This window comes from Blennius ocellaris, assembly GCF_963422515.1.
Source record: "Blennius ocellaris genome assembly, chromosome: 6".
In the NCBI taxonomy this organism is placed as follows: domain Eukaryota; kingdom Metazoa; phylum Chordata; class Actinopteri; order Blenniiformes; family Blenniidae; genus Blennius; species Blennius ocellaris.
In genome coordinates, this window is record NC_137655.1 from 28,019,601 (window position 1) to 28,043,583 (window position 23,983).

At 40.8% G+C, this 23,983-nt stretch overlaps 2 protein-coding genes across 2 annotated transcripts in view; both read left to right on the top strand.

Moving 5' to 3' along the window:
- The window catches only part of cyp27a3 (cytochrome P450 family 27 subfamily A member 3), a gene marked incomplete at its 3' end in the record, with an annotated part of 29,215 nt that extends 28,137 nt beyond the window's left edge, over nucleotides 1-1,078 (top strand). Inside the window, 3 exon segments of the mRNA XM_080498662.1 lie at nucleotides 868-902; nucleotides 905-1,053; nucleotides 1,055-1,078. Coding sequence (XP_080354788.1) covers nucleotides 868-902; nucleotides 905-1,053; nucleotides 1,055-1,078 — 208 coding nt within the window.
- A 4,618-nt stretch (nucleotides 1,079-5,696) lies between these two features.
- slc15a2 (solute carrier family 15 member 2) overlaps nucleotides 5,697-23,983 on the top strand; it is a 46,315-nt gene continuing 28,028 nt past the window's right edge. The window contains exons 1-7 of the mRNA XM_080498507.1: nucleotides 5,697-5,825; nucleotides 19,415-19,502; nucleotides 22,141-22,282; nucleotides 22,563-22,655; nucleotides 22,787-22,886; nucleotides 23,536-23,626; nucleotides 23,706-23,783. Of these exons, the coding sequence (XP_080354633.1) occupies nucleotides 5,817-5,825; nucleotides 19,415-19,502; nucleotides 22,141-22,282; nucleotides 22,563-22,655; nucleotides 22,787-22,886; nucleotides 23,536-23,626; nucleotides 23,706-23,783 (601 nt within the window). The 5' untranslated portion in view covers nucleotides 5,697-5,816. The remainder of the gene's footprint in view (nucleotides 5,826-19,414; nucleotides 19,503-22,140; nucleotides 22,283-22,562; nucleotides 22,656-22,786; nucleotides 22,887-23,535; nucleotides 23,627-23,705; nucleotides 23,784-23,983) is intronic.

The window sequence follows — 23,983 nt, forward strand, 5'->3', positions numbered from 1 at the left end:
GAGACGTCAGCCGGATCCAGTTTGTGCTTTTAACCTCAGGCTTGATTCGTCCTGGATCTTTTTTTGATGTATGCTGCTTTGGGTTTATGAAAGGAGGTCAGACATCAGGCTCGTGAGCCTAAACTGGTCTGGTCCAACCACCAGGCAAACTTCAAACTAAACTTTGATTTTTATTTAATTTTTTTGCACCACAAGGTCTCATTAAAATTGGCTTTATGGTGAGATTGTTGTCATTTTTGGTACCAATTCTTTGATTTGATCGAAATATTGATGTTTTTATCACATGTACTGGTGCAGACACCACGATAAAGAGAGATCTTGAACGTTTACATTTAAAGGCTATTATGGCAATATATTACTGGTACGCTCCACCCAAGATGAAGTTGGGTTGTATGTGGCCCCTCCTTTTCTCACTCTCCAGACATTCATTTATCATTGACTCTGCTGTCCTGTCTGTTCAGGATCGTTCTACATTACCCCCGACCGTAGAACTTCTTCTCATCCACTTATTCCTCTTGGCACCAGACGATCACTGCTTTGTTTCCGTCTTCCCACTCATGTCCGTCAGGCCGCGTTTACACAGTGATTCTGCAAAACTTTCTTCACTTCTGGGGTGTCACTGGTGTTCTGATCCACTGTATCTGGGAAGTTTTTATGCTGGCTTTTATACCCCCCCCCCCCCCCCCCCCCATTTGACTGGATTTGTGTCATTGAAAGAATAATCTAAAAAAAAGATTCCAGCTTTAATCCAGGTTTAAAAACAGAGTTGGACTCAGTCGAGACGATTAGAATATTTTGCGAGTCCGAAACAACAACAACCTCGGGGTTGGAGGCCCAAAGCCCTGAAGTTGTCATCTTTCCTCCCAGACCCTGTTCCACTTGTGTCACTACGCCGTGTCCCACGACGAGAACGTGTTCCCGGACGCACACACCTTCCTGCCCCAGCGCTGGCTCCGGGGCGACGGGGAGAAGCTGAAGCTGCACCCGTTCGGCTCGGTGCCGTTCGGGTTTGGTGTCCGGGCCTGTCTCGGTCGCCGGGTGGCGGAGCTGGAGATGTACCTCCTCCTCTCCAGGGTAACAACTCACTTCCTAATATTGTTAAAAGGACCAAACAATTTAAATGCATATACTGGTACTTACCACCTGGGGCCACTAGATGGTGCTGTGAGGGAACAAAATGCTGCTGCAGCAGGGGTCTGAGTCTTTATGACCAAAACAGCCACTTTTGAGATTTTTCCACCAAATAGCCTTAAAACATGTTAATGATGACAAATAAATAAAATACATTCAAGACATTTAATAGACAATTTAGAGATACTTTAGGCCAAGGCAAGGCAAGGCACCATTCAAACAGGGCAATCTACAGTGCTTTACAAAGAAATAAGACATTTCCTAACTTCTTTCGGTTTCTGTAATTCATTTCAGTAGTTTGTATTTTTTGGGGGGATTTTTTGCAGCTTTAGCTGTTTTATATACCTCAACTATTTTACTCTATTAAGCTCGACTAACTTTATTCCTAAAGTGCTGCACATAAATTGACAAAAAAAAAAAAAGATGTAAAATCAGTAAAAAAAACAAACTGTTTCACTAAAAACTTTTGACAGTTTTTAGTGAAACAGTTTTTTTTCCCCAGTTTTTTGTTGTAGTTTTATTTTATATGCTTGTAGTAATTGGGGCTGATTAAGCCGCTTTACCTTCTTTAGCTGTTATTATTCCGGAGATCATAGCATTTTTAAAAGACTGTGTGCTATGCACATAAAATAAAAGCGAAAGCAAAATGTTTATTTGCGCACAATTTTCTGGAGGTCTCAGGGAGCCGCCACTGAAGAGCCAGGATCAAATTATAGGCAGTCAGAACATTCAGAAATGTTTTTATTTGAATTTAGCTTGTGTGGGCTCTCCATATTTACATAAAGAGGCTAAAGTCTTAGTAAATTGTGATTTTTAAAAATAGATGTGTAACATGTACATTGCTGCTTCACTTTTTTATTGAGGTCTCATGATGTTTTGTATAAAACGGATTTAAATATGTCTGGTAATTCACCTACTTTAATGATTTTGTGTATTTCTTGCTTTTGTCAACCTCAAATTTGACTGAAATGTTCTTAATGTGGTCTTTGTTTTGGGCGTTAAAGGTGATAAAGCAGTTCGAGGTGAGGCCGGACCCTGCAGGAGGCGCAGTGAAGCCCATCACCAGGACGCTGCTCTGCCCGTCCTCGCCCATCAACCTGCAGTTTGTGGACAGACCGTCCGAGCCGGAGCAGCAGTCGGAGCCCAAAGTGTCGTTGTGAGCTGTTTTTTTGTTAAACATGCAGTGTTTTAAACCAGAGCGAGCATGAGCCAGACCGGCTGCAGGGCCTTTTAACGGTGCAACCAGCTGGAAGCAGCAGGAAGGAGAGTCGCTTCATGATTCTAATACAAAAGAAAACATGGAGGGAAAAAAAGCAAACAAGTTCATGTAATGAGGTATTTTGTGATATTAATATGTTTTTTTTTAACCTTTTCTGATGCAATCCTTAGTTTTTTAAATTGTAAACCATCTTTGTCAACCTTGTTTTAGTTCATAGGCTCAGTTTTAGGTTTTTCATTGACTGTAACCTTTTTAGACATTATTTTAAAAGGAAATAATGGTGATCTTAAGCGGTTAAGCACAATAATTTCACTGTATATCTGTATTTCACAGAAGGTATCACAAGTTGACATTGCAGTATTTTTCTGCCGTGATTTTTTGGGTTTGTAGATAATCTAAACACTTTAATGTTGTACACTCTGCACCACAACAAAGAAAAGTATGAATGTAAAGGTCACTCTGGTAGTATTTTACCGGTTACTCATGATGAAATTGGGCTGTATGTGGCCCCTGAATCGAAGTGTCTGACACCCCTGATGTAGAGCAATTATACCAGAAAACGGAAGCAAATGTGACATTTTGATGGGAATTTAAAGATTTTGCTAGAAAATGTGCCATATAAACATGTTTTAAAGGGAAAAATGTCCTCTGTTGTCTCTCTTTATTTTCTTAATTTCTGTTATTTATGATTAGTTCCTTTAAGTTTACTCGTTGTTACTGAAATAGACTAATACTGTCCTCTTGTGGACTATTAAAGCACAACACGTGTGTCAATTACGTTCATTGAGGCCCAAATGTGTCAGAATCAGAGTTGGAATTACGGGGAGCTACGGGGAGCTGGGCTCCCCTGAAGGGGACCTGAGCTCCCCTGAAAGCCTAATTTGAAAAATTTAGGGGGAGCTCTAAAAACATGCGGCATACCTATTCTACAAACTTGAGAGGTCTGATCGGAAAATAGGGCTCCCCCGAAAGCCACGTTGTAATTCGAACCCTGGTCAGAATCCAGTGATTAACGTTGTATTTATTCTAGAAACTGCAACATTTTTAAATGCATGAATAGGATTAAACAACATCTGATTTTTTTTTTTTAATACCGCCAATGAATAGTTTTCATGTTCTCTTCTTGCTCTGTGCAAAAACGTCCTTTTTTTTAATTACATCAAATCGATTTTAACCTTTTGGACATTTGCAAAGTTCTGCCAACAACAGAAATGCAGGTGAATTCAGATATTTGTGATTATTGGCTACTAATAAATCAATCAATCTTTTGTGTAAATTTCGCCTTTACATGAATACACATGTATACAAACACAGAATTTAAAAAAATAATAATTTAGAAGAAATACATTTAAGTCCACAATATATTTGTTACAAGAACCTCAAAAAAGTATGTGCAAATGGAGTTTGTTTAATATTAAAGTATTATTCAAATATATTTATACTTCTAGACAAAGGTACACAGTTTCATATCAATTATAATCAAATCTTTTGAAAAGTTCATGAAATCACACGTATTAGCTTTACACTGGATATCTTCACAATCAAACTCAATATAGTCTGATTACAAAGATGAGTACACGAAATACAATTTGGCACACATAGAACAAGAACTTTTGTCGAATTTCTAACATCAATACATTAGGGAGGTTCAGTAACTGAGTACTTTTGTAATCCAAAGAGTCAAACACTGATTGCTAATGCTATTATGAGAAGAAATGTCCATTTGGCTGCTGCCTTTCAAACTCCTGGAAACTTTTTACTTTTGCAGCAACATGAATAGTTCAAACCCAGATCATCCACCTGATTATATTCAATGCTACAAAAATAACAGTTATTTTAAAGTTTACCACAGCTGCCTTCCCAGTTCTCTCCTTTGTTTATCTTTGTCGGTTTAAAAGAAAACAAATATTCACAATTATTCTCTGGATCCGCCCCTGTTTATAACATCTATATGTTATTTATGTGCATTATCACATCCATTGCAAGGTTGGGCATGCCTGGAACAAAAAAACCCAAAACAAAACAAAACAAAAAATATATATATCTAAAAAAAAATGTTTTAACTATTAAAATCGTTACGTTTTAAAATCCTCAGACATTTTGTGACTGCAGAACATTTTGAACCTGCCGAGATGGACAACCTGAAGGGTTTTTATTTTCACATAAAATGTGTAAATTAATGTTTAATTGATTTTGAATAATTAGAACTACCTGAAAAAAAAGTATCAAATAAATGATGATCTTATCTTCTACAGTTGCACTGCCTTTTATGTGCACAGTGGAATGCAGATGATCAAGCACTTCTTCTAAATACACGTTGATGTTTCGTGGCCAATAATGATTGACAATGACTGCTTGTCTCCCTGACTTGTTTTGTACTAATCCTTTTCTGTGTTTTTACTGCAAAGCACTTTGTGTAGCAATTGTTCTGAAAAGGGATATATAAATAAAGTATAAAGTTGTTATTAAGGGCTCTGAGCAAGGAGGAAATACTGAATTTAACCCATTTAGAAAAGAAAATACGACTTTGGCGTTACTTGCCCTGCAAATGGTTAACATTGGGGGTAAACCCCCCAACACACACACACACACACACACACACACACACACACACACACACACACACACTGAAAGAAAAGTGGGGGGAAATGCTGATTTGCTGGCACTACCAGGGCATTTTGACCCCCCAGCGCACAGCCAGGTCTGTGGTTGAGCGTCACACTGACGCAGCAGAGGAGAAGCAGCAGCAGCAGCAGCAGCAGACCTCCAGCTCCACAGAAAGTCCAGTTAAAAGTCTCTCCTCTTTGTTGATCCATTCTTTTAAAGACGCTCATTTGCGCGTAATTGTGTTTCGCCTGGAAGGAATTTCAAGAGAAAGCCAAGTGTGCAAGCCTTCTATGTTTGCAGGGGTAAGAAGTCCAACTTAAGTGGTGGAATATTAACTTGTGCTGGTTTTTTTTTTTTTTTTTTTGGAGCATAAATTCCGGAGGCTTTGGAAGACGCGCCTCAGAGCGCAGCGCAGCGCAGTGGGACGGACTTGGACGTCAGTCAGCAGCTCCCGCTGAAGCAGTGAAGACCCAACTTTGTCCACCACCAAATTAGAAAAAAGTAGCGAAAGAGCAAGATGGGGAAGGTAAATACGAGTCAACGCACGTGGAACACCAACTGATTTCACGCACGGTTTGATTTGCTACATTTCTTTTTGGATGCCAAAGTTTGCGCACGGAGCGTCGCGCGATGCTGCAGCCGGAGAGTTTGTTTTTCTGCTGCGGAGGATCTGGAGGGAAGATGTGGCTTTTGGCTTCGAAATCAAACTGCAGACGTGTCCTGCAGATTTACTGAGTTTTGGTTCGAGTACCCCCCCGGAATCCCCGAACTTATATTGAGATGACGCAACAGTAAACGCTGCTGGTTGTCTTGTTTGGGGATTACAAAGCATCTGCCAAAAATTTCACGTCGGATTTACATGAGTTTGGTTGGTGAATTGTGTCTTTTACTGTGACAAAGTTCCAGTTCCCTTTTTAAAAGTAGGTGACATCATGCATTTGTAGGATGATGCCATTGAATTTCGCCTATGAATTACAAGAGTGGGATTCAAAACTGATCTGCTTTTTTGGTTGTGAAATGTATTCAAGTAAGACTGTTTAAATTTATTTTTTATTTTTTATTTTATTGATTGATCTTTCAGGCATTTCAAACCTTTTTGGTTGCTTTGCAACGTGCGCATGTGCACATTATATCTACTTTTATAATGATACTGGTTGATGGTGACGATGTAGCAGCTGAATCATGACCTGGCTGGATTTGATCCAAAACACAATTATCTCTTAAATTGGTCAGTGAGGATAAACGTCACCATCAGCTGTTTCACAGGAACTCCTCCTCAAATGTCTTCAAATGTAGGAAGAGTTAAGATGTCTTCACAATATGAAATATTTAAGTAAACTACAAATGAGACTAAGCTCTCCTTCAAACATATAACAGTAGGTTGACCTAAATTACAAAATTAAAGTAATGCCTCTGATGTACATTAGGTGGAAATGTTAAGCAGGGCTGCACAATATACTGTCAATTTATCGTGATGTCAACAATATAAATTTTGCAAAACACTGAAGTGTATTAAAAGTATGTTTGCGTGTTGTGCGCTCCTGCTCTGCATGCTGGCACCCACTGCGTGAGAATCCCACCCAACAACACCCGGTTTACACTACAACGCTTCAAGTGAAAATTAGTGTTTTCTTTTCAGGAAAGTTTTGTGTTTACTTTCAAAATGTTGTATTTTGAAAACAATGTCCATTTACATGGGAGCTATGTAGTTTTCCTGTAGGGCCACTAGTTGGTGCTGTTTGTTTGTTTTTTGTAATGAAACCACACAAACATGCAGGCAGAGAACAATCCACATTTACAATGGGAGAACACGGACATTCGTATTATGGAGAGAAGTTGGATTTTTATGATAAGTAACAAGTCCCAGGAGAATAAGGACTGAGAGTCATGACACCACAGAGGAACTGTTGTTGTCGACTGAGCATGTGCAGCAGAAGTATTCACTCCGGCCGAGGTGAGCATGTCCAGTAGCAGCGTTTAAGGAAAGTTGCATTTTCCATCCGTTTCCATGGAGACGGAGTTGGAGCCTTTTCAAAAAGTAGTATTTTCTGTGGCTCCCAGCAGCGTCGTCATGGAAACGGACGCCCAGAACACAACATAAGTTTTCCATCTTCTCTTTCAAAGGTTGTCATGTAAACGGGGACGAAGAATATGCAAGTGGCTGAGCTGGTGTGCTTCTGGGCAGGACTGTTGTTTGTTATTTTATCTATTGAAGTATTTATTGCACATATTATTGTTATTGCAATACTCGTTGATCTGCTGTAGCGTTTGGCCACTTTAATGTTTGTACCTGGTTGTTTTGGGTGGGAGCTGCAGTTGTATTAACGGAGCTGGAGGAGTGAGTTCTTTCTCCTGCGTCTTATTTGACTGATGGAGCAGATGGACGGTGTCAGGTTGACCGGAGAAGGAAAGCACATCACTACGCTGACATTGAGACCATATCGTGGCTCTTACTGTGTCCAACTCGGCACATCGTGTGAGGTCATGTTAAAGGACCCATATTTGGCTGTATTTCATGTTTCACAGTCCATCTTATACTCATGTGGGAGAATAATGTGGGTGATACAGTATAAACACTCAAACTTGTGAAATTAAGCTCTTTCTTGGATTGAGCTGACGTCACCTCTCATGAACCGGTGGTTGTCAGCTCCTCAGTGACGTAGCCAGCAGCTCACGCTGGTAGTTGTAGTAATGTTCTTACAGATCTCTGTGCTGCGTTAGTGTCTTGTATTGTGGGAATAGCAGCAGGTTTCAAGATGAGCTTCTGAGGAAGTCCAGTTTCAAAGTACCGTAGTTCTGGAAGCTTCTTTGGTGAAGAGTCGCTCGCAAACAAAAGAAAAAAAAAAAAGTCCAGCCACATTCACCGCTGTGCTTCTTCTTTCAGCAAGACAAATAGTGTGGAACCATACTGGTACCCGAAAACACATTTTCTCCAAGTGGACATGATGGTGAAAACACATTTTCTCCAGTGGACATGAAGGTGAAAACACATTTTCTCTCCAAGTGGACATGATGGTGAAAACACATTTTCTCCAGTGGACATGATGGTGAAAACACATTTTCTCCAAGTGGACATGAAGGTGAAAACACATTTTCTCCAGTGGACATGAAGGTGAAAACACATTTTCTCCAGTGGACATGTGGTGAAAACACATTTTCTCCAGTGGACATGATGGTGAAAACACATTTTCTCCAGTGGACATGTGGTGAAAACACATTTTCTCCAGTGGACATGATGGTGAAAACACATTTTCTCTCCAAGTGGACATGATGGTGAAAACACATTTTCTCCAGTGGACATGATGGTGAAAACACATTTTCTCCAGTGGACATGATGGTGAAAACACATTTTCTCCAGTGGACATGAAGGTGAAAACACATTTTCTCCAGTGGACATGATGGTGAAAACACATTTTCTCCATGTGGACATGATGGTGAAAACACATTTTCTCCAGTGGACATGATGGTGAAAACACATTTTCTCCAGTGGACATGATGGTGAAAACACATTTTCTCCAGTGGACATGATGGTGAAAACACATTTTCTCCAGTGGACATGATGGTGAAAACACATTTTCTCCAGTGGACATGATGGTGAAAACACATTTTCTCTCCAAGTGGACATGATGGTGAAAACACATTTTCTCCAGTGGACATGATGGTGAAAACACATTTTCTCCAGTGGACATGATGGTGAAAACACATTTTCTCCAGTGGACATGAAGGTGAAAACACATTTTCTCCAGTGGACATGATGGTGAAAACACATTTTCTCCAGTGGACATGATGGTGAAAACACATTTTCTCCAGTGGACATGAAGGTGAAAACACATTTTCTCCAGTGGACATGATGGTGAAAACACATTTTCTCCAGTGGACATGATGGTGAAAACACATTTTCTCCAGTGGACATGAAGGTGAAAACACATTTTCTCCAAGTGGACATGATGGTGAAAACACATTTTCTCCAAGTGGACATGATGGTGAAAACACATTTTCTCCAGTGGACATGATGGTGAAAACACATTTTCTCCAAGTGGACATGATGGTGAAAACACATTTTCTCCAAGTGGACATGATGGTGAAAACACATTTTCTCCAAGTGGACATGATGGTGAAAACACATTTTCTCCAGTGGACATGATGGTGAAAACACATTTTCTCCAGTGGACATGATGGTGAAAACACATTTTCTCCAGTGGACATGAAGGTGAAAACACATTTTCTCTCCAAGTGGACATGATGGTGAAAACACATTTTCTCCAAGTGGACATGATGGTGAAAACACATTTTCTCCAGTGGACATGATGGTGAAAACACATTTTCTCCAGTGGACACGATGGTGAAAACACATTTTCTCCAGTGGACACGATGGTGAAAACACATTTTCTCCAGTGGACATGAAGGTGAAAACACATTTTCTCCAGTGGACATGATGGTGAAAACACATTTTCTCCAGTGGACATGATGGTGAAAACACATTTTCTCCAAGTGGACATGATGGTGAAAACACATTTTCTCCAAGTGGACATGATGGTGAAAACACATTTTCTCCAAGTGGACATGATGGTGAAAACACATTTTCTCCAAGTGGACATAATGGTGAAAACACATTTTCTCCAGTGGACATGATGGTGAAAACACATTTTCTCCAGTGGACATGATGGTGAAAACACATTTTCTCCAGTGGACATGATGGTGAAAACACATTTTCTCCAAGTGGACATGATGGTGAAAACACATTTTCTCCAGTGGACATGATGGTGAAAACACATTTTCTCCAGTGGACATGATGGTGAAAACACATTTTCTCCAGTGGACATGAAGGTGAAAACAGATTTTCTCCAAGTGGACATGATGGTGAAAACACATTTTCTCCAGTGGACATGATGGTGAAAACACATTTTCTCCAAGTGGACATGATGGTGAAAACACATTTTCTCCAGTGGACATGATGGTGAAAACACATTTTCTCCAGTGGACATGATGGTGAAAACACATTTTCTCCAAGTGGACATGATGGTGAAAACACATTTTCTCCAGTGGACATGATGGTGAAAACACATTTTCTCCAGTGGACATGAAGGTGAAAACACATTTTATCTCCAAGTGGACATGATGGTGAAAACACATTTTCTCCAAGTGGACATGATGGTGAAAACACATTTTCTCCAGTGGACATGATGGTGAAAACACATTTTCTCCAGTGGACATGAAGGTGAAAACACATTTTCTCTCCAAGTGGACATGATGGTGAAAACACATTTTCTCCAAGTGGACATGATGGTGAAAACACATTTTCTCTCCAAGTGGACATGATGGTGAAAACACATTTTCTCCAGTGGACATGATGGTGAAAACACATTTTCTCCAGTGGACATGATGGTGAAAACACATTTTCTCCAGTGGACATGAAGGTGAAAACACATTTTCTCTCCAAGTGGACATGATGGTGAAAACACATTTTCTCCAAGTGGACATGATGGTGAAAACACATTTTCTCCAGTGGACACGATGGTGAAAACACATTTTCTCCAGTGGACACGATGGTGAAAACACATTTTCTCCAGTGGACACGATGGTGAAAACACATTTTCTCCAGTGGACATGAAGGTGAAAACACATTTTCTCCAGTGGACATGATGGTGAAAACACATTTTCTCCAGTGGACATGATGGTGAAAACACATTTTCTCCAAGTGGACATGATGGTGAAAACACATTTTCTCCAAGTGGACATGATGGTGAAAACACATTTTCTCCAAGTGGACATGATGGTGAAAACACATTTTCTCCAAGTGGACATAATGGTGAAAACACATTTTCTCCAGTGGACATGATGGTGAAAACACATTTTCTCCAGTGGACATGATGGTGAAAACACATTTTCTCCAGTGGACATGATGGTGAAAACACATTTTCTCCAAGTGGACATGATGGTGAAAACACATTTTCTCCAAGTGGACATGATGGTGAAAACACATTTTCTCCAGTGGACATGATGGTGAAAACACATTTTCTCCAGTGGACATGATGGTGAAAACACATTTTCTCCAGTGGACATGAAGGTGAAAACAGATTTTCTCCAAGTGGACATGATGGTGAAAACACATTTTCTCCAGTGGACATGATGGTGAAAACACATTTTCTCCAGTGGACATGATGGTGAAAACACATTTTCTCCAGTGGACATGAAGGTGAAAACACATTTTCTCCAGTGGACATGATGGTGAAAACACATTTTCTCCAGTGGACATGATGGTGAAAACACATTTTCTCCAGTGCACATGATGGTGAAAACACATTTTCTCCAGTGCACATGATGGTGAAAACACATTTTCTCCAAGTGGACATGATGGTGAAAACACATTTTCTCCAGTGGACATGATGGTGAAAACACATTTTCTCCAAGTGGACATGATGGTGAAAACACATTTTCTCCAGTGCACATGATGGTGAAAACACATTTTCTCCAAGTGGACATGATGGTGAAAACACATTTTCTCCAAGTGGACATGATGGTGAAAACACATTTTCTCCAGTGGACATGATGGTGAAAACACATTTTCTCCAAGTGGACATGATGGTGAAAACACATTTTCTCCAAGTGGACATGATGGTGAAAACACATTTTCTCCAAGTGGACATGATGGTGAAAACACATTTTCTCCAGTGGACATGATGGTGAAAACACATTTTCTCCAGTGGACATGATGGTGAAAACACATTTTCTCCAGTGGACATGATGGTGAAAACACATTTTCTCCAGTGGACATGAAGGTGAAAACACATTTTCTCTCCAAGTGGACATGATGGTGAAAACACATTTTCTCCAAGTGGACATGATGGTGAAAACACATTTTCTCCAGTGGACATGATGGTGAAAACACATTTTCTCCAGTGGACACGATGGTGAAAACACATTTTCTCCAGTGGACACGATGGTGAAAACACATTTTCTCCAGTGGACATGAAGGTGAAAACACATTTTCTCCAGTGGACATGATGGTGAAAACACATTTTCTCCAGTGGACATGATGGTGAAAACACATTTTCTCCAAGTGGACATGATGGTGAAAACACATTTTCTCCAAGTGGACATGATGGTGAAAACACATTTTCTCCAAGTGGACATGATGGTGAAAACACATTTTCTCCAAGTGGACATAATGGTGAAAACACATTTTCTCCAGTGGACATGATGGTGAAAACACATTTTCTCCAGTGGACATGATGGTGAAAACACATTTTCTCCAGTGGACATGATGGTGAAAACACATTTTCTCCAAGTGGACATGATGGTGAAAACACATTTTCTCCAAGTGGACATGATGGTGAAAACACATTTTCTCCAGTGGACATGATGGTGAAAACACATTTTCTCCAGTGGACATGAAGGTGAAAACAGATTTTCTCCAAGTGGACATGATGGTGAAAACACATTTTCTCCAGTGGACATGATGGTGAAAACACATTTTCTCCAGTGGACATGATGGTGAAAACACATTTTCTCCAGTGGACATGAAGGTGAAAACACATTTTCTCCAGTGGACATGATGGTGAAAACACATTTTCTCCAGTGGACATGATGGTGAAAACACATTTTCTCCAGTGCACATGATGGTGAAAACACATTTTCTCCAGTGCACATGATGGTGAAAACACATTTTCTCCAGTGGACATGATGGTGAAAACACATTTTCTCCAGTGCACATGATGGTGAAAACACATTTTCTCCAGTGCACATGATGGTGAAAACACATTTTCTCCAGTGCACATGATGGTGAAAACACATTTTCTCCAGTGGACATGATGGTGAAAACACATTTTCTCCAAGTGGACATGATGGTGAAAACACATTTTCTCCAGTGCACATGATGGTGAAAACACATTTTCTCCAGTGGACATGATGGTGAAAACACATTTTCTCCAAGTGGACATGATGGTGAAAACACATTTTCTCCAGTGGACATGATGGTGAAAACACATTTTCTCCAAGTGGACATGATGGTGAAAACACATTTTCTCCAGTGGACATGATGGTGAAAACACATTTTCTCCAGTGGACATGAAGGTGAAAACACATTTTCTCTCCAAGTGGACATGATGGTGAAAACACATTTTCTCCAAGTGGACATGATGGTGAAAACACATTTTCTCCAGTGGACATGATGGTGAAAACACATTTTCTCCAGTGGACATGATGGTGAAAACACATTTTCTCCAGTGGACATGAAGGTGAAAACACATTTTCTCCAGTGGACATGATGGTGAAAACACATTTTCTCCAGTGGACATGATGGTGAAAACACATTTTCTCCAAGTGGACATGATGGTGAAAACACATTTTCTCCAAGTGGACATGATGGTGAAAACACATTTTCTCCAAGTGGACATGATGGTGAAAACACATTTTCTCCAAGTGGACATGATGGTGAAAACACATTTTCTCCAGTGGACATGATGGTGAAAACACATTTTCTCCAAGTGGACACGATGGTGAAAACACATTTTCTCCAGTGCACATGATGGTGAAAACACATTTTCTCCAGTGGACATGATGGTGAAAACACATTTTCTCCAAGTGGACATGATGGTGAAAACACATTTTCTCCAGTGGACATGATGGTGAAAACACATTTTCTCCAGTGGACATGATGGTGAAAACACATTTTCTCCAAGTGGACATGATGGTGAAAACACATTTTCTCCAGTGGACATGATGGTGAAAACACATTTTCTCCAGTGGACATGAAGGTGAAAACACATTTTATCTCCAAGTGGACATGATGGTGAAAACACATTTTCTCCAAGTGGACATGATGGTGAAAACACATTTTCTCCAGTGGACATGATGGTGAAAACACATTTTCTCCAGTGGACATGAAGGTGAAAACACATTTTCTCTCCAAGTGGACATGATGGTGAAAACACATTTTCTCCAAGTGGACATGATGGTGAAAACACATTTTCTCTCCAAGTGGACATGATGGTGAAAACACATTTTCTCCAGTGGACATGATGGTGAAAACACATTTTCTCCAGTGGACATGAAGGTGAAAACACATTTTCTCCAGTGGACATGATGGTGAAAACACATTTTCTCCAGTGGACATGATGGTGAAAACACATTTTCTCCAGTGGACATGATGGTGAAAACACATTTTCTCCAAGTGGACATGATGGTGAAAACACATTTTCTCCAAGTGGACATGATGGTGAAAACACATTTTCTCCAAGTGGACATGATGGTGAAAACACATTTTCTCCAGTGGACATGATGGTGAAAACACATTTTCTCCAGTGGACATGATGGTGAAAACACATTTTCTCCAGTGGACATGATGGTGAAAACACATTTTCTCCAGTGGACATGAAGGTGAAAACACATTTTCTCCAGTGGACATGATGGTGAAAACACATTTTCTCCAGTGGACATGATGGTGAAAACACATTTTCTCCAGTGCACATGATGGTGAAAACACATTTTCTCCAGTGGACATGATGGTGAAAACACATTTTCTCCAAGTGGACATGATGGTGAAAACACATTTTCTCCAAGTGGACATGATGGTGAAAACACATTTTCTCCAAGTGGACATGATGGTGAAAACACATTTTCTCCAGTGGACATGATGGTGAAAACACATTTTCTCCAAGTGGACATGATGGTGAAAACACATTTTCTCCAGTGGACATGATGGTGAAAACACATTTTCTCCAGTGGACATGATGGTGAAAACACATTTTCTCCAAGTGGACATGATGGTGAAAACACATTTTCTCCAGTGGACATGATGGTGAAAACACATTTTCTCCAGTGGACATGAAGGTGAAAACACATTTTATCTCCAAGTGGACATGATGGTGAAAACACATTTTCTCCAAGTGGACATGATGGTGAAAACACATTTTCTCCAGTGGACATGATGGTGAAAACACATTTTCTCCAGTGGACATGAAGGTGAAAACACATTTTCTCTCCAAGTGGACATGATGGTGAAAACACATTTTCTCCAAGTGGACATGATGGTGAAAACACATTTTCTCTCCAAGTGGACATGATGGTGAAAACACATTTTCTCCAGTGGACATGATGGTGAAAACACATTTTCTCCAGTGGACATGAAGGTGAAAACACATTTTCTCCAGTGGACATGATGGTGAAAACACATTTTCTCCAGTGGACATGATGGTGAAAACACATTTTCTCCAGTGGACATGATGGTGAAAACACATTTTCTCCAAGTGGACATGATGGTGAAAACACATTTTCTCCAAGTGGACATGATGGTGAAAACACATTTTCTCCAAGTGGACATGATGGTGAAAACACATTTTCTCCAGTGGACATGATGGTGAAAACACATTTTCTCCAGTGGACATGATGGTGAAAACACATTTTCTCCAGTGGACATGATGGTGAAAACACATTTTCTCCAGTGGACATGAAGGTGAAAACACATTTTCTCCAGTGGACATGATGGTGAAAACACATTTTCTCCAGTGGACATGATGGTGAAAACACATTTTCTCCAGTGCACATGATGGTGAAAACACATTTTCTCCAGTGGACATGATGGTGAAAACACATTTTCTCCAAGTGGACATGATGGTGAAAACACATTTTCTCCAAGTGGACATGATGGTGAAAACACATTTTCTCCAAGTGGACATGATGGTGAAAACACATTTTCTCCAAGTGGACATGATGGTGAAAACACATTTTCTCCAAGTGGACATGATGGTGAAAACACATTTTCTCCAAGTGGACATAATGGTGAAAACACATTTTCTCCAGTGGACATGATGGTGAAAACACATTTTCTCCAGTGGACATGATGGTGAAAACACATTTTCTCCAGTGGACATGATGGTGAAAACACATTTTCTCCAAGTGGACATGATGGTGAAAACACATTTTCTCCAAGTGGACATGATGGTGAAAACACATTTTCTCCAGTGGACATGATGGTGAAAACACATTTTCTCCAGTGGACATGATGGTGAAAACAGATTTTCTCCAGTGGACATGAAGGTGAAAACACATTTTCTCCAAGTGGACATGATGGTGAAAACACATTTTCTCCAGTGGACATGATGGTGAAAACACATTTTCTCCAGTGGACATGATGGTGAAAACACATTTTCTCCAGTGGACATGAAGGTGAAAACACATTTTCTCCAGTGGACATGATGGTGAAAACACATTTTCTCCAGTGGACATGATGGTGAAAACACATTTTATCTCCAAGTGGACATGATGGTGAAAACACATTTTCTCCAAGTGGACATGATGGTGAAAACACATTTTCTCCAGTGGACATGATGGTGAAAACACATTTTCTCCAAGTGGACATGATGGTGAAAACACATTTTCTCCAGTGGACATGATGGTGAAAACACATTTTCTCCAGTGGACATGAAGGTGAAAACACATTTTCTCCAGTGGACATGATGGTGAAAATACATTTTCTCCAGTGGACATGATGGTGAAAACACATTTTCTCCAGTGGACATGATGGTGAAAACACATTTTCTCCAGTGGACATGATGGTGAAAACACATTTTCTCCAGTGGACATGATGGTGAAAACACATTTTCTCCAGTGGACATGAAGGTGAAAACACATTTTCTCCAGTGGACATGATGGTGAAAACACATTTTCTCCAGTGGACATGATGGTGAAAACACATTTTCTCCAGTGGACATGATGGTGAAAACACATTTTCTCCAGTGGACATGATGGTGAAAACACATTTTCTCCAAGTGGACATGATGGTGAAAACACATTTTCTCCAAGTGGACATGATGGTGAAAACACATTTTCTCCAAGTGGACATGATGGTGAAAACACATTTTCTCCAAGTGGACATGATGGTGAAAACACATTTTCTCCAAGTGGACATGATGGTGAAAACACATTTTCTCCAAGTGGACATAATGGTGAAAACACATTTTCTCCAGTGGACATGATGGTGAAAACACATTTTCTCCAGTGGACATGATGGTGAAAACACATTTTCTCCAGTGGACATGATGGTGAAAACACATTTTCTCCAAGTGGACATGATGGTGAAAACACATTTTCTCCAAGTGGACATGATGGTGAAAACACATTTTCTCCAGTGGACATGATGGTGAAAACACATTTTCTCCAGTGGACATGATGGTGAAAACACATTTTCTCCAGTGGACATGATGGTGAAAACACATTTTCTCCAGTGGACATGATGGTGAAAACACATTTTCTCCAGTGGACATGAAGGTGAAAACAGATTTTCTCCAAGTGGACATGATGGTGAAAACACATTTTCTCCAGTGGACATGATGGTGAAAACACATTTTCTCCAGTGGACATGATGGTGAAAACACATTTTCTCCAGTGGACATGAAGGTGAAAACACATTTTCTCCAGTGGACATGATGGTGAAAACACATTTTCTCCAGTGGACATGATGGTGAAAACACATTTTCTCCAGTGCACATGATGGTGAAAACACATTTTCTCCAGTGCACATGATGGTGAAAACACATTTTCTCCAGTGGACATGATGGTGAAAACACATTTTCTCCAGTGCACATGATGGTGAAAACACATTTTCTCCAGTGCACATGATGGTGAAAACACATTTTCTCCAGTGGACATGATGGTGAAAACACATTTTCTCCAAGTGGACATGATGGTGAAAACACATTTTCTCCAGTGCACATGATGGTGAAAACACATTTTCTCCAGTGGACATGATGGTGAAAACACATTTTCTCCAAGTGGACATGATGGTGAAAACACATTTTCTCCAGTGGACATGATGGTGAAAACACATTTTCTCCAAGTGGACATGATGGTGAAAACACATTTTCTCCAGTGGACATGATGGTGAAAACACATTTTCTCCAGTGGACATGAAGGTGAAAACACATTTTCTCCAGTGGACATGATGGTGAAAATACATTTTCTCCAGTGGACATGATGGTGAAAACACATTTTCTCCAGTGGACATGATGGTGAAAACACATTTTCTCCAGTGGACATGATGGTGAAAACACATTTTCTCCAGTGGACATGATGGTGAAAACAGTTATGGACGGCAACAAAAACAGCAGCGTTCAATGTGAAGCAGCAGAGACTGAGAGAGCAGAGAAGAGGCTCCTTGGCACATTCGTGGGCGTGTCTTGTTTTGGTTTCTCCGCATGTCAATCTTCCTGGAGGCGGAGCTTCTCCAGCTCTGTGACGTCAGCAAGGTGGTGCCGGGTCATCAAATAGAATCAAGGTGTTGAGCTCCTCCACCAGGTAGAACAGAGAAAGATCACTGTGAACTCAAGCTGGAGGGAATCAATGAAAAAACCACTTTGGGGAAGTATATGAACCCCAAATAGCACTTTTATGATGTTTAAAGCACAGAAAAGTTGATTTCGTATAATATGGAACCTTTAATACAGTATGTTAAATATTTAAATTCTGGAAAAATCAGTTGTTTGTCATGCAATCATAAGAAAATACATTCTGCTTACCATTCCTTAATATTATTGCAACTTTGAAATTTATGAAGCGTCCGTTTTCCCATGACGACGAAGTTAGGTAAAGTGATTCACTGGAATAAGCAGAGTGCACGTCACCCCTGCCCTCCTGACGACAGGTTACTCAGTATTGTGGGTCAGAGCTGGTGGAACTATCAAACCACAGCTTCCAAATGGAACAACCTGACCAAAGGTGAAGTTCTTATGAGGAAAACAGCCACTTAGAAAGTAGATGAAGAGCACAGAAATCCCAAACGGATAAACTTGGCTTCCAAAGGTCGTGGTCAATCACGTGACCTCCTTTGACCCCCATGTGAACACATGTGACTCCAACTGTCACGGCGAAGGTCGTGAAAGCACAATCTAGCAGTGCTTCTCAGTCCTGTGAGTCCTCCTCAGTCAGACCATTTTCACACGTCTCCAGGCTCTAATCTGGTTGTATTGTCCAGGGATCGCCATGGGAACCACGAGTGTGACTCAGGTCCAGCTTCATTTTATACAAGAGCATCATGGATGTAGGTGAGGGGTGTCTAACCCTGAAGAGGCTCCAGTCTGGTCGCCACACCACCAGGAAACATGTAATATTGTCACAACTTTGATTTTACAACACATTTCTGAAAAAGTAGAAAGACTTTTAGATTCAAAGTTATGATGATACGGGTTTATTGGTTCGGCGCATTCAGAGGAAGTTGGGCTGAATGTGGCCAGTGAAATAAAATGTGCTTTTGGTTTATTTGACACTTTGAGTTTCATTTCATGATATGGTGGCTGACCTAAAATAGAATCTTCACCAACTTAAAAAAAAATCTATTACTGCAAAAAAAAACCCTGAGGATTTAAGTTTTACTTCTTCAAAGTAATAGCTTCATAAATGTTGAACTATTTCTGTGTTTAAAATGATGAATCTCATTTTAACGTCTTTTTTTTCCCTTATCAGAAACTATTCAAGACGAATTACCCGGTCAGCATCTGCTTCATAGTGGTGAATGAGTTCTGTGAACGCTTCTCCTATTATGGCATGAAAGGTATGTAAACGGAAAGTGTGAACCACATGTGTTTTTGTTTTTCTTTTATAGATGTGCCAGAATTAATCTGAACAAACGTGACTTTGCTTGCAGGACTTTGAGTGTAACAGTGAAATGTTTGTTACACTGGTTAAATGATTACGGTTAAAAGAGGGTCGTATAACAAAGGGCCCGTTATAGGTGGAGCGTCTCTTGTCCCTGGTGTGACCTCGGTCGGACTCACATGTCTGGATGTCACGTTACTTCAATCGGTACTCTCGCATACTGCAAATTTTCCGTGCACAAGTCCAGTTTGTAGCTCCCGTCCACATGGCTGCTGTACTCCTGCAAACTGCTGCAACAGTAACTTTCTATTGATTTATGAATGTCACTGTCATGTGAAAATCCTGTGGAGGTTGTTTGATGTTTGACCAGTGATCAATAAGAGGAAATACAGCAGATTAGATTTCCATGTGGCGCGGTGGTTCAGTGGTCAGCACTCACCTCCCACAGAAGAACACAGTGAGTTCTGACTTGGGCCCAGATATTCTGTCTTGTGACAGACTTGTGATCTATCTAGTTGTGATGTGCGACTCTGGATTGGAAGCAGGGGTGTCAAACATGAAGCCCGTGGGCTGAAACTGGGCCGCAGTGGGCTCTAATCTTCCCCCTCTAACATCAGATTATAGAGCATCTTCCCCCTCTAACATCAGATTATATAGCATCTTCTCCCTCTAACATCAGATTATAGAGCATCTTCTCCCTCTAACATCAGATTATAGAGCATCTTCCCCCTCTAACACCAGATTATATAGCATCTTCTCCCTCTAACATCAGATTATAGAGCATCTTCCCCCTCTAACATCAGATTATAGAGCATCTTCCCCCTCTAACACCAGATTATATAGCATCTTCTCCCTCTAACATCAGATTATAGAGCATCTTCTCCCTCTAACATCAGATTATAGAGCATCTTCTCCCTCTAACCCCAGATTATAGAGCATCTTCTCCCTCTAACATCAGATTATAGTGCATCTGCCTCCTCTAACATCAGATTACAGAGCATCTCCCCCCTCTAACACCAGATTATAGAGCAACGGCCCCCTCGAACACCAGATTATAGAGCAACGTCCCCCTCTAACACCAGATTATAGAGCAACTTCCCCCTCTAACATCAGATTATAGAGTATCTTCCTCCTCTAACACCAGACTATAGAGCAACTTCCCCCCTAACAACGAATTATAGAGCAGCTCCCTCCTCTAACATCAGATTATAGAGCATCCCCCCGTGTAACATCAGATTATAGAGCATCTTCTCCCTCTAACATCAGATTATAGAGCATCTCCCTTCTCTAACACCATATTATAGAGCAATGGCCCCATCTAACACCAGATTATAGAGCAACGTCCCCCTCTAACACCAGATTATAGAGCAATGGCCCCCTCTAACAAACACCAGATTATAGAGCATCGTCCCCCTCTAACACCAGATTATAGAGCAACTTCCCCCTCTAACACCAGATCATAGAGCACCGCCCCCTCTAACATCAGAGTATAGAGCATCTTCTTCCTCTAACACCAGATTATAGAGCAACTTCCCCCTCGAACAACGAATTATAGAGCATCTCCCTCCTCTAACATCAGATTATAGAGCATCTCCCCTCTAACATCAGATTATAGAGCATATCCCTCCTCTACTACTAGATTATAGAGCATCTCCCATCTAACGTCCGATTATAGAGCATCTTCCCCCTCTAACATCAGATTATAGAGCATCTTCCTCCTCTAACAACAGATCATAGAGCATCTCCCTCCTCTAACACCATATTTTAGAGCATCTCCCTCCTCTAACACCAGATTATAGAACAATTGCCCCCTCTAACACCAGATTATAGAGCATCTTCCTCCTCTAACACCAGATTATAGAGCATCTTCCTCCTCTAACATCAGATCATAGAGCATCTCCTCCCTCTAACACCAGATTATAGAGCATGTCCCTCCTCTAACACCAGATTATAGAACAATTGCCCCCTCTAACACCAGATCATAGAGCATCTTCCCCCTTGAACAACGAATTATAGAGCATCTCCCTCCTCTAACACCAGATTATAGAGCACCCCCCTCTAACATCAGATTATAGAGCATATCCCTCCTCTACTACTAGATTATAGAGCATCTCCCCATCTAACGTCTGATTATAGAGCATCTTCCTCCTCTAACATCAGATCATAGAGCACCTTCCCCCTCTAACATCAGATTATTGAGAATCTTCCTCCTCTAACACCAGATTATAGAGCATCTTCCCCCTCTAACATCAGATTATTGAGAATCTTCCTCCTCTAACACCAGATTATAGAGCATCTTCCCCCTCTAACATCAGCTCATAGAGCATCTCCTCCCTCTAACACCAGATTATAGAGCACCTCCCTCCTCTAACATCAGATTATAGAGCATCTCCCTCCTCTTACACCAGATTATAGAACAATTGCCCATTCTAACACCAGATTATAGAGCATCTTCCTCCTTTAACACCAGATCATAGCGCATCTTCCTCCTCTATCCGATGAATGAGTCAACCCCACAGTGCTGACAGCCACAGCTTGTATATCCATGTGAGTTGACGTGTGTGTGTGTGTGTGTGTGTGTGTGTGTGTGTCAGCACTGCTGACTCTGTACTTCTTCACCTACCTGCACTGGGACAAGGACCTGTCCACGGCGATCTACCACGCCTTCAGCAGCCTCTGCTACTTCACCCCCATCCTGGGAGCTCTGATCGCTGACTCCTGGCTCGGGAAGTTCAAGTGAGTCCTTCAACCACCAGGAAATAGAAACTATGCAGAGAACTGCAGATATTCCATGTCCCTGTCATTCCAATGCATCGAAGCGGTTTCCTCTGGGAGCTAATATACGTGTGTGGATCATTATCTCAGTTTGTAATGGACCATGAGGCAGCTTTATTTCAAGTCTTTAACCGCGCGGTGCCCATTAGTGGGGATCGTGGGCGAGGCCAACCACTCGGTGATTCTCACTAATAACAGTGTTGCTCTGACTGTCACATGACCACACACATGTTTTCAACAGGACCATCATCTACCTGTCCATTATTTATGTGATTGGCCACGTGGTGAAGTCAGTGGGGGCCATTCCCACTGTGGGGGACACCAACGTGCACATGTGAGCATCTGGAGCTGCTTCACATCACATTTCCAGGATGTTACATAGGAAACAGAGCCTGACCAAACGTTTGGTTCATAACATACCTCTCATCAAGTTCCACGTTCGCTCACTGTATTTCTGTGTGCCAGTGCTCTGTCCGTGTCAGGTCTGATTCTGATCGCTCTCGGCACCGGAGGAATCAAACCGTGCGTATCGGCCTTCGGAGGAGACCAGTTTGACGAGGAGCATGTAAGTCCTGGGGACGTAGAGTTTTTCCTTTTTTTTTTCTCCTGAAGAAATGTGTCATTTAGCCAAATTTACAAAGAAAAAAATCTCCCCAACAAGATTTGGCGGGATTGAGTTCAGGTGTGTAGAATGTTAAACAGCTAAGAGACATTTTTGGGGGTCATAATGTAGAAATGCGGCTACTTCCCTCTTTTCTTTCTTTTTTGAAATATAGAAAACATATGATCATAAAAATAATTACAAATATTAAAAAAAAAAAAAAAATCTGAATTGGGGTAATGTTTTCAATGTCTGAGACCTTAACTTATATTACCAGGCCTTCATTGACAATAAAACCAGTTATTACCTGGTAAAATAAAGAATAAATAAATAAATAAATATTGACCCTTTTGGTATGCGAACCTGATATAGTAATAAGAATCGTAGTAATAACATTAAAAAAAAAATTGATTTTCGAAATATAGAAACAGCGTTTTACTTTATTGAAGCAATTGCAATGATCAATGCAATGAAAAATAATTATCCCAATTTTTTTTAGACTGACTTTGACAACTCCATTGTTGAAGTGGACCAAAAAATGAAAAACAAATTTTTAACGAGGTCAAGTTTAAAGAACTTCAAAACTGAGTTTTGCTTCTGCGATGACCTCCAGGTGAGCGAGAGGCAGAAATTCTTCTCCATCTTCTACATGTCGATCAATGCAGGGAGCCTCTTGTCCACCATCATCACGCCCGTGCTGAGAGGTGAGCATCCCCAGTCTCCGTCGGCGTGATGCAGGCTCACAGGTCTGCACAGGGAGTAACGGCACCTTCCCTCCTGCAGGTGATGTGAAATGTTTCGGGGACGACTGCTACGCTCTGGCCTTCGGGGTTCCTGCTATTCTGATGATTGTGGCTCTAGGTGAGTTTCTGGCCGGCGCCATCCAGTTAAATCTTATAGTGAATGTTTGTTGTGACTTTATGCTGCTGCATAACGCGCATTTAGGATGGGCGCAGGTATTAATTCAATTCAATTCAATTCACACATGCATAATGCAGAATGTATTGGTCTTAACACAGACTGACTCCATCCATATTCTCCTGTGACTTGGTACTTTTGTT